At 34.2% G+C, this 11763-nt stretch overlaps 1 protein-coding gene across 1 annotated transcript in view; it reads left to right on the top strand.

Annotated features, from left to right (window-relative positions):
* LUBEL (Linear Ubiquitin E3 ligase) overlaps positions 1–11763 on the top strand; it is a 198492-nt gene that overhangs the window by 42696 nt on the left and 144033 nt on the right. Inside the window, exons 4-6 of the mRNA XM_068364388.1 lie at positions 5093–5238; positions 8625–8777; positions 10956–11021. Coding sequence (XP_068220489.1) covers positions 5093–5238; positions 8625–8777; positions 10956–11021 — 365 coding nt within the window. The remainder of the gene's footprint in view (positions 1–5092; positions 5239–8624; positions 8778–10955; positions 11022–11763) is intronic.

Raw genomic sequence — 11763 nt, 5'->3', positions numbered from 1 at the left:
GTTTGCTTCCCACAACGACATTTACATGCACAATATTATGACATAGCCAAAGCAGTTTATAGCGGCAGCTGCATCTGGCACAGGTGTGTACCGTTTGGCCCAGGGTACATTTCACTTTAGAGTCTAACGAGGAAGGGCAAAAAAGCTGCATCACCTGCTCTTGCAGATGAAATTCAAGGTTGTCATTATTTTTTATTAGGTATTAAAGGAAATCTCTAAACTCGTTCTGTACAAGTAGTGGGTTTTGATGGATTTTTTTTTCTTTTTGGTGAGCATTGTGGACTTTGCTTTTGTCTGCATTCTTTTTGTTTTTTGTATATATTTTTATATATCTATGTGTGTAGTATGTTTATGTATGTACTGTATATATATATATATATATATATATATATATATATATATATATATATATATATATATATATATATATATATGTATGTATATATATATGTGTATATATATATATATATATATATATATATATATATATATATATATATATATATATAGAATCAATATATTAGTTCTTAAAGTCATTTTATGATGAATCGAAGATGGACGCCAGTGCCTAATGCTAGTACATGGCTTCCACAGAATGCAATTACTAAGTGTATTTGGGAAAGAGAAAATTAATAGAAATTTGTTTTTAATAATAGAATGCTATGTTTGTACAGAGTAGATTGAGGACCTGGATAAAGGATGAAATGGTAGAAGTATATTTGGTCATTAATTGGATGAAGCAAAATTCAAGGTAAATATGAATTCGAGAAGAAATTAGTAAAATGTAGTTAAAATGTAATTAAGGTAAGTGAGTGAGATAAAAAGAAAGTTAGAAGTTCATATAAGGTGAAAATAGATATTTAAACTAAATTAGGGTTAAAGAAATGAAGATTTAAGGGGCATATGGGGAGGTTTAGAAATTCTATTAAGGGGTCGTGATGAATCACAGAGTAGTTGTGTTTAAGAGAGTAGGGAAAGTGGATATAAAAGATAACGTGGTGGAATATGGAATAAAAAAAAAAAAGTTATTAAAAGTGAAAATTGGACTATTCACGGTGTAGGTAGTAGGTTGGCCGAGACACCAGTCACCCGTTGAGATACTACCGCTAGAGAGTTATTGGGTCTTTTAACTGGCAAGACATTACTACATTGGATTCATCTCTCTGGTTACGACTCATTTTTTCTTTGCCTACAGAAACACCGAATAGCCTGGCCTATTCTTTCCACATTCTCCTCTGACCTCATACTCCTGATGACACTAGGCCACCAAAACCATTCTTCTTTGCTTAAGGGGCACGCACTGCATTTGTTCAGTGGCTACTTTCCTCTTTGTAAGGGTAGAAGAGACTCCAAAATCAAACCATTGTTCCCTAGTCTTGGGTAGTGCCATAGCCTTTGTACAATTTTCTTTCACTGTCTTGGAGTAGAGTTCTCTTGCTTGAGGGTATACTAGGGCACACTTCTATCTTATTTCTCTTTCTCAGTTTTTAAAGGTTTTCATGGTTTATATATGAAAGACGTATTTTAATGTTGTTAGTGTTCATGAAATATTTTATTTTAATTGTTCAATACTTTCCTCGCGGGGCTATTTTCCCCTGTTGGGGCCCTTGGGCTAATATCATCCTGCTTTTCCAACTAGGGTTGTAGCTAAGCTAGTAATAATAATAATAATAATAATAATAATAATAATAATAATAATAATAATGGTAATACTTGCTAAGCAGAAGAGAATAGGAGTTGTAGTCATACAGGAGAGAAGAATTCTAGTTTCACCAAGTTTGCTAAGTAAGACGAGGTTTCATTTGTACGAGATCTTTGGGATGTAAAAATGTTTCGAATCTATGTTTGCTACCTCTTATTTTTGCCCTATAGTGCTTCTGTACGGTTGTGGTAGCCAATTAGAAACGTCCTTTTCTGGCAATCCGTTGGATGGGTGTTCGAGACCCGCTCAAGCTCGATGGTTTTTAGTAGTGTGGGCAACGTTACTATCCTTGTGAGATAGTTGTTGGGTTTTTAGGGGAGCTTATAGGTCCACCTGGTAATTCACCAGTAATCATTGCCTGGACCTCCCTGGTCCTAGCTTTATGGAGAGAGGTCTGAGGCACTTATCTGTGTCTTTCAAGATTTTCGGTGATCAATCTATTCTGAAGAAGTGTTTTAATTCTTTCATTCTACCTTGTTTTGAGTATTGTTCTCCCGTCTGGTCTTCAGCTGCTGATTCTCATCTTAATTTGTTGGACAGAAACTTACGGTCTATTAAATTTCTTATTCCTGATCTAGATATTAATCTTTGGCACCGTCGTTCAATTAGTTCATTATGCATGTTGCATAAGATTTTTCATAACTCTGACCATCCTTTACATTCAGATCTCCCTGGACAATTCTATCCTGTTCGTAATACTAGGCAGGCAGTTAATTCTAATAGCCAGTCCTTCTCCATCACGAGGCTCAATACTACGCAGTACTCTAGAAGTTTTGTTCAAGCTGTGACCAAGTTGTGGAATGATCTTCCTAATTGGGTGGTTGAATCAGTAGAACTTCAAAAGTTCAAAATTGGAGCAAGTGCGTTTTTGTTGACCAGGCGGACATGAGTCTTTTTATAGTTTATTTATGACATATTTGTTTTTGATGTTGTTAATAGTTTATATATGACATGTCTGTTTTGACGTTGTTACTTATTTTAGAATGATTTATTGTTAATTTGTTCTCTTCATTTATTTATTTCCTTATTTCCTTTCCTCACTGGGCTATTTTTCCCTGTTGGAGCCCCTGGGCTTATAGCATCTTGCTTTTCCAACTAGGGTTGTAGCTTGGATAGTAATAATAATAATAATAATAATATGGTCAGTCTCTAGGACATTGTCCTGTACCTTGCCTCTGCCATTCTTGAGCGGCCTTTAAACGTTTTAAGAGATGTTCTCTGCCAAAGGGAAGAAGACTTGCTCCTTTCAATATTCATGACCTACCTCTTATACATCGTCAACTTCTTTGTATTCAAGCAGGAAACTTTAATGATATTCATAATTACTTTGGATAAATTCCAGAACATATGATTGAAGATACATATTCGATATGTACATGAGTTAGCTATTAATAGTGATGAGATAACGAGCGGTAAATTCAAGAGCTCTTTTAAGTTCGTATATATGATAGCTATTAACAAGTTAAGTAACGCAAGGTTTGGCAGTAGCAATAATAGGCAAGTAGATGCTGAGAAATATGAACCGATACTAATGGAATTTAATCTTAAGCGAATATTTGGGACTGAATGTCATTCAATGCTTATGTTAAGAGGAAACCGAGCTATGTCCTTCTAGAGTACTTCAGACGGGATTTTCACAGGGTGATTTTTGAAGAGGAAGCACTATGAAGCACTCTTGTCTTAATTTCACTAGTAAAATCCCACAAAACACTGATATACATTTTTTGTCAGTATTATTCTCCTTGGAAACTTATTCTCAGTTGTAAATATGATTATACGTCTTCGAAATTGGTGTTTGTCAGCCCATTAGTTTATAAACGGGAGGTTTATGTACATCAAACACATATCGCCAATCATTATGTTCTGAGAACAAACCAGTTTTTACTTTGAAGAAAAGTATGACTTCTGCAAATGCCCCTCTCACATTTTTGAAATGATGACGATGTATGATGCTCAAGATTGAATCTTTATGATTTATCTTTGCTGTTTTTATTATTTCATGCTGATTTTTTTCTTTATTTTACAATTCAATAGTATCATGATGTGGACTTACTACCTACACTAAGGTTATGTTTTCGAGTCGGTTTATTTATTTATTTATTTGTCTGTGCATCTGAGGACAGGATTACGTCAAAATTACTCAACGGATTTTGACTAAATTTTCAACACAGATAGATCTATGCGACCCTATTAAATTTTGAAGATGATTCGAGCGGATTCTAGATTCGGATTTGCATTTTTCACAATTTTAAAGAACAGGATTACTACAAAACTACTCGATGTATTTTTACGAATTTTTCACCACAGATGGATCTTAGGTCATGGACGACCCCATTAAATTTTGGCGGAGGTCAGAAATCTCTGATTGCACTTGTTAGCATAGCATTCCCTCATTGTCTCCAGCAGTATTGATATACAAGATTGCTCATCTCTGTTGTTACAGTTCAACAATATTGTATTTGGCAGGAAATGTAGACAGCCCTTGGGTGTCACGAAAATGGACACTGGTTGAAGAAATGCTTTGAGGCAACTGTACTGATATCGATGTTGTTGCTACTGTATCAGTGTAGTTCAGTGTAACTTGGAGCTTCTATTTCAATAATGTTTACCTCTTACTGCTCTTGGTGTTGCAAATTCTTATGGACTGGCTGTTTTTAAGAACTATGCAGGTTGTAGCTAAGAAGCTTATAATATATTATTTACTGATTATCATTAGAAATTAAGCAATTTGTAAGCAGTGACGCCGTACTTTGTAATTTTATGAATTTTCAAATATCAAGAATCATGAACATTCAACTAACAACCCTTATATGTTTTTATTGGTGGGCTAATATTAGGAATTATGATGGTTTAAAGTAATGAGATATTTAATGTAAGTGGTGAAGAAGGCCAAGTCAAAATTTCATAAAATATTAACTGTGAAAGATTATCAATATAACGTACTTGTTTTATTAAAATAATTGAAAGACCATCAAGTGATTAATACTATCCATTAAAGATTAATCTCGGTTATAGTATGGACCAGTAGGTGGGTAGTTCATAATATTCATTAGGAAGTTTTAAGTTGAAAAATGAAGTTATGAATTGTTTAATTCTGAGATTTATGAAGAATTAAACTAAAGAGTTGTTGCAGTCATTGTTATTTGGTTAATATGTAGAATAACAGTTTTAAATTGAAATTTTTAGATTGACTAATATTAAGAATGATATAGTTTTGATGAGTAAAGTTCCTATCAAGTAGTGTATGTTCATTATCTTGAAAAGTTACTGCTACGACTACCACTAAATACTACAGCTACTAGTAGTAGTAGTATTAGTTTTGATAATAACGTTATAGGTAAAGGTATGATGATGATCTTTATGGAATGTAACTCTTTGACCTTTTTGCAGAGAAACGTGGAGATGGCCACCACTGTGACCTGTGCGGCTCCATGGAAGCTGCTGTCCGATGTGACAGATGTGGCTCGCAAGCCTTTTGCCTCTCCTGTGACGACATGTACCACAGACATCCAAGGAGGAGCTCCCACTTCAGGAAGGTATTCATTTTAAAGGATTATTTTCCACATATGCCGTAATGAATATGAACCTTCATGTCTTCTTAGTTATGTTTATAACAAGTTCCACGTAAGTCATTTTAATAATTTCATGACTTACTGTTGTAAGTTACATATTTAAAGCTTTCGTCTTTAAACTTTTCTCTGAGAAAAGTCTTGTGCTTCCGTGAAAGATTCATTTAAGTATAAAGCTGAGGACTATTAAGATTTCTTTTCATAATGAATTATCCTCTATATGTTAATTCCTATAAGTATTACAGTTCTTATATGTATTGTGAAGAGAGTAAGGAAGGCTGGCCCAAGAATTGAAGAGACAGTGAAAGATGGAAATGGAAGGTTGTTAAAAGGAGAGGAGGCAAGGAAAAGGTGGGCGGAATATTTTGAAAGTTTGCTGAATGTTGAGGATAATAGGGAGGCAGATATAATTGCTGTTCCAGGTGTTGAGGTGCCAGTGATGGGAGATGAGAATGAGAGAGAGATTACAATAGAGGAAGTGAGGAGAGCACTAGATGAAACGAGAGTAGGAAAAGCATCTGGTATGGATGGTGTGAAAGCTGAGATGTTGAAGGAAGGGGGTGTGACTGTACTTGAATGGTTGGTGAGATTGTTTAATATGTGTTTTGTGTTGTCAATGGTACCAGTAAATTGGGTTCGTGCGTGTATTGTACCTCTATATAAGGGTAAGGGAGATGTGCATGAATGTTGTAATTCAAGAGGTATTAGTTTGTTGAGTGTAGTTGGAAAAGTGTATGGTAGAGTAATGATTGATAGGATTAAGGATAAAACAGAGAATGCAATCTTGGAAATATAGGGTGGTTTTAGAAGAGGTAGGGGTTGTATAAATCAGATTTTTACAGTTAGGCAGATATGCGAGAAATATTTAGAAAAAGGTAAGGAGGTGTATGTTGCGTTTATGGATCTGGAGAAAGCATATGATAGAGTTGATAGGGAAGCAATGTGGAATGTGATGAGGTTATGTGGAGTTGGTGGAAGGTTGTTGCAAGCAGTGAAAAGTTTCTACAAAGGTAGTAAAGCATGTGTTAGAATAGGAAATGAAGTGAGCGATTGGTTTCCGGTGAGAGTGGGGCTGAGACAGGGATGTGTGATGTCGCCGTGGTTGTTTAACTTGTATGTTGATGGAGTGGTGAGAGAGGTGAATGCTCGAGTGCTTGGACGAGGATTAAAACTGGTAGGCGAGAATGATCATGAATGGGAGGTAAATCAGTTGTTGTTTGTGGATGATACTGTACTGGTAGCAGACACAGAAGAGAAGCTTGACCGACTAGTGACAGAATTTGGAAGGGTGTGTGAGAGAAGGAAGTTGAGAGTTAATGTGGGTAAGAGTAAGGTTATGAGATGTACGAGAAGGGAAGGCGGTGCAAGGTTGAATGTCATGTTGAATGGAGAGTTACTTGAGGAGGTGGATCAGTTTAAGTACTTGGGGTCTGTTGTTGCAGCAAATGGTGGAGTGGAAGCAGATGTATGTCAGAGAGTGAATGAAGTATGCAAAGTGTTGGGGGCAGTTAAGGGAGTAGTAAAAAATAGAGGGTTGGGCATGAATGTAAAGAGAGTTCTATATGAGAAAGTGATTGTACCAATTGTGATGTATGGATCGGAGTTGTGGGGAATGAAAGTGATGGAGAGACAGAAATTGAATGTGTTTGAGATGAAGTGTCTAAGGAGTATGGCTGGTGTATCTCGAGTAGATAGGGTTAGGAACGAAGTGGTGAGGGTGAGAACGGGTGTAAGAAATGAGTTAGCGGCTAGAGTGGATATGAATGTGTTGAGGTGGTTTAGCCATGTTGAGAGAATGGAAAATGGCTGTCTGCTAAAGAAGGTGATGAATGCAAGAGTTGATGGGAGAAGTACAAGAGGAAGGCCAAGGTTTGGGTGGATGGATGGTGTGAAGAAAGGTCTTGGTGATAGGAGGATAGATGTGAGAGAGGCAAGAGAGCGTGCTAGAAATAGGAATGAATGGCGAGCGATTGTGACGCAGTTCCGGTAGGCCCTGCTGCTTCCTCCGGTGCCTTTTATGACCGCGGAGGTAGCAGCAGTAGGGGATTCAGCATTATGAAGCTTCATCTGTGGTGGATAATGTGGGAGGTTGGGCTGTGACACCCTAGCAGTACCAGCTGAACTCGGCTGAGTCCCTGGTTAGGCTGGAGGAACGTAGAGAGTAGAGGTCCCCTTTTTGTTTTGTTTCTTTGTTGATGTCGGCTACCCCCAAAAATTGGGGGAAGTGCCTTTGGTATAAGGATGGATGGATATGTATTGTGATGTCTTTTTTTCCATTTCATATCAATTTTCATTCGAAGTGTTTATCTCTTTAATATACTTTATTATGATTTCATAACCTTTATACGCACACACACACACACACACACACACACACACACACACACACATATATATATATATATATATATATATATATATATATATATATATATATATATATATATATATATGTGTGTGTGTGTGTGTGTGTGTGTGTGTGTGTGTGTGTGTGTGTATGTATGTCTTACTTATAACTGTAATCGAACAGTTTGACATGTTTTTTTTTTCAAAAAGAGTCATAAAAGAAACACAGGAAGTATAAATAAATCACTGTATTTCGACCAATAAACATGTAAAGTAAAAATGAGGAATACAGTGGACAGTGACGGTTTATATAGGAAAGCAAAAGGGTATTTCCAATGGTTCTGCAGCTGTTATAAGTACTGGAAGGATTAGCCAAATATAGTGATCTATTTATATGTCCTGTGTTTCTTTTATGGGCCTTTTTGAAAAAACATATACAGTATATATATATATATATATATATATATATATATATATATATATATATATATATATATATATATATATATATATATATGTATATATATATATATATGCATATATATATATATATATATATATATATATATATATATATATATATATATATATATATATATGCATATATATATATATATATATATATATATATATATATATATATATATATATATATATATATATATATATATATTCATATTCAATTAAGCTCCTAAGTTTTATTTTGAGTAACAAATCTCTGCATTGAAAAAAATCTAGCGACCTACTGAGACCCAATGTACATTGCTTTTTGCCTTCTATTTTTTCATCCATTCCCTTTGGTCTCTTAATCCCATTCATTTACATTTGTTTGGAAAAACTTCTGGGCCATATGTAAGTGTAATAATGATGAACTTTTCCACACTTGAATGAACTCGCTCTAAATTATTTAGAATTAGTTTCACTTGTGTTTTTATTGTTTGCAACTCTTGTGCTCTAATTTAGGTCTTTAATGAATTGTTTTGCCAACTGGGTTCCAATTCTTTCAGGCTGTGGACAGTCTGAATTCCTCGGGTGGAGGTGTAAGGCCTCCACTGCCCCCCAAGGGAGAGGGACAGGGGGCACCACCACCTCAGCCTCCTCCCAGGAAAAACAAACGCGCAGGCTTTCTCTCCAACACTGGTTTCAGTAAGAAAGAACAGGTAATGTCAAATGGCTATTCTTGTGTTGCTTTCAGTCAGACGGGGTTTGTTCATTAAAGGAAATACATCATAATATAATTATTTTATGAAGGCCTAAATATTTTTTTTATGTAAGGAATGTATTTGGCCATGTAAAGAATCTTATGGTGCTAAGTGCTTATACAATAAGCATTAAACACAAATTTATAAACAACCATAGAACATAGTTCGCTAGATAAGCATTAAATTTAATGTTAAGGTGACCTTTTAAAATCAGTATAATTTTTTTCAGTCCTTGCTTAACATATGAGATTTTTCTTCCCTTTTTTTATTTACACTTTCTAAGAATTCATCATTACTAAATGCATGCAGTATGGAAATCCAGTAACCGAGCTGTATTTTTGTGTGACTATTTATTGTTTTAATTAAGCATTGATTTAAAATTTTGGATTTAATGTTTTCATTATTCTTATACCCTAATACTGCACTACTTTTCCCTATATTATTTCCAATACTAATAGGAAATAAATGCATAAGTTCAAAAAATTTTGTCAACAAAAGTGGTTTTGAAATTTTTTAACTCGGGGTTGATGTTTAGATCTAAAACATGGAGATAGTGGAAAATTTTAAAGAATTATTGTAAAAAAAAAAAAAAAAAAAAAAAAAAAAAAAAAAAAAAAAAAAAAAAACGATGAGAAGTATGCTCTATGTGAAAAAAATTGCACCTCCCCAGAATAAGTTTTCCCTTTTATGTAAGGCCAATGAATTTTGTATAAAAATACCAAATTCTTTTTTTCATATAAAGTTTTACTTTGATTTTTTTCATACAGTTTTTAATTTTCAAGAATTAATTTGAAATTTTATTTATTCCTAACTTCAATTCGCATTTAGTTAACATGGTTGCAATAATTTACAATATCATACTTCCTTGTAATCTTCAATTTGCTTGCTTTTGTATGTAGCCCAATGGATAGGCTTTCACTTGTGCAAAATCTAAGGATAAGTTCTTTCATAACATATAATATGAGAGTAAAGGAATTTTTGACGAAGAATAAAAGAATAGTTTGCTATTTTGAATTTTTATCCAGATTACATATATTTAAAAAAAACTACTACATACTTGATTAATTGATATGTTTTGCTTGCAGTAATGTCTTATTAGAATGATGTTAGTAAAAACATATACCTGAAAGATAATTTTATGGTGTAGTAGCATACAATATTGCAATACATTTAATGACTGTATATAAATTCTAAAGCTAATGAGTTAATTACATTTCTTATTTATAAGTATGGCACATAACGTTGAAGAATACTATTATTATTATTATTATTATTATTATTATTATTACTATCCAAGCTACAACCCTAGTTGGAAAAGCAAGATGCTATAAGCCCAGGGGCTCCAACAGGGAAAAATAGCCCAGTGAGGAAAGGAAATAAGGAAATAGATAAATGAAGAGAACAAATTAACAATAAATCATTCTAAAAACAGTAACAACGTCAAAACAGACATGTCATATATAAACTATTAACAACATCAAAAACAAATATGTCATAAATAAACTATAAAAGACTCAAGTCCGCCTGGTCAACAAAAAAGCATTTGCTCCAACTTTGAACTTTTGAAGTTCTACTGATTCAACCACCCAATTAGGAAGATCATTCCACAACTTGGTAACAGCTGGAATAAAACTTCTACAGTACTGCGTAGTATTGAGCCTCGTGATGGAGAAGGCCTGGCTATTAGAATTAACTGCCTGCCTAGTATTACGAACAGGATAGAATTGTTCAGGGAGATCTGAATGTAAAGGATGGTCAAAGTTATGAAAAATCTTATGCAACATACATAATGAACTAATTGAACGACGGTGCCCTTTCCTCTTTCTGAATGTTCAGTTAGTTATAAATTTCAATGATGCGCTCTACAGTAGATTTTGCATGTATATACTGTGTATAATTATGATTATTGATCAACAACTAAGTCGTTTTCATCCTTTTTGTTCCTACTATGTATTTAACCCAAACAAGCAGCCTTGAAAAGTAAACAGCATGCTATTTAATCATTTTTATATCCTCATTACCTCTTAGCATTCTCTGTAAATGTTAAGCCTTTCTTTATTTTTGCTTGATTGACCTATCTTTATTCACTCTCATTCACCTCTCCGTGTGTTTGGATTTCTTCCTCCTTTTCTGCAGAACTATCAATACAGTACAGGTTCTGGTCATGGGTCCTACCGTTCAGCCAGTCTGACCAACTTGCAGGTAACAGTATCCAGAAGAAAAGTGGTATCTCTTCTCAAATGCTTATTCACATGTCATGGTTTGATGTGGCTTGAAATTGTGTTACAGATATAAATGGTAACTAACAAGATTACGGTTTCTCTTTCAAAATTTTTAGTTTACTTTTTAAATTTTTTTTTTAAGTTCATAATCAGGCATTATGATTCAATCATGGATTAGTAATCGCATGTTATTTTCTTGCTATGATGGAATTAAGAATATTTGGCTCGCGGATTTGAATGTCTATCCAATACCAATTGAACATTTATCCAGCATTTTCTATCCTCAGTGTGTGAGATATTAAGGTAATGGTCAAAATCAGGAGAAAATTTATATTTTTAGCAAATCTTGATATGGAAGTACATCTAAATGGAAGACAACCTGTGAATAGTGGTTTTTCACACGCCTTTGTTTAATAGACGACACCTACAAGGTGTTCGCGCGAGGGTTGTAACCTCTGCATTCCATGCTTTTATCTTTCTCTAGTATATTTGGAAGATTTATATTAGGAAAGGTATAAGGAAGGACCTTTCTCACCGGGCGTCACAGGCCTCTTCCCAGAAATAGATTTTTCCTTCGTCAAAATCCCTTTTTTAGCAAATCTTGATATGGAAGTACAGTATAGTACAGGAACCATAATTTATTCTTTTATAATGCTTAACCATTCTTGTCCCCTAAAAGTAAATGCTTATATGTCTACATTACAATTAAAATGATTGGTCTT

Source organism: Palaemon carinicauda, chromosome 41, assembly GCF_036898095.1.
Source record: "Palaemon carinicauda isolate YSFRI2023 chromosome 41, ASM3689809v2, whole genome shotgun sequence".
Classification (NCBI taxonomy): domain Eukaryota; kingdom Metazoa; phylum Arthropoda; class Malacostraca; order Decapoda; family Palaemonidae; genus Palaemon; species Palaemon carinicauda.
Note: the sequence above shows the minus strand (reverse complement) of the source record. Positions and strands in the feature narration are given on the sequence as shown.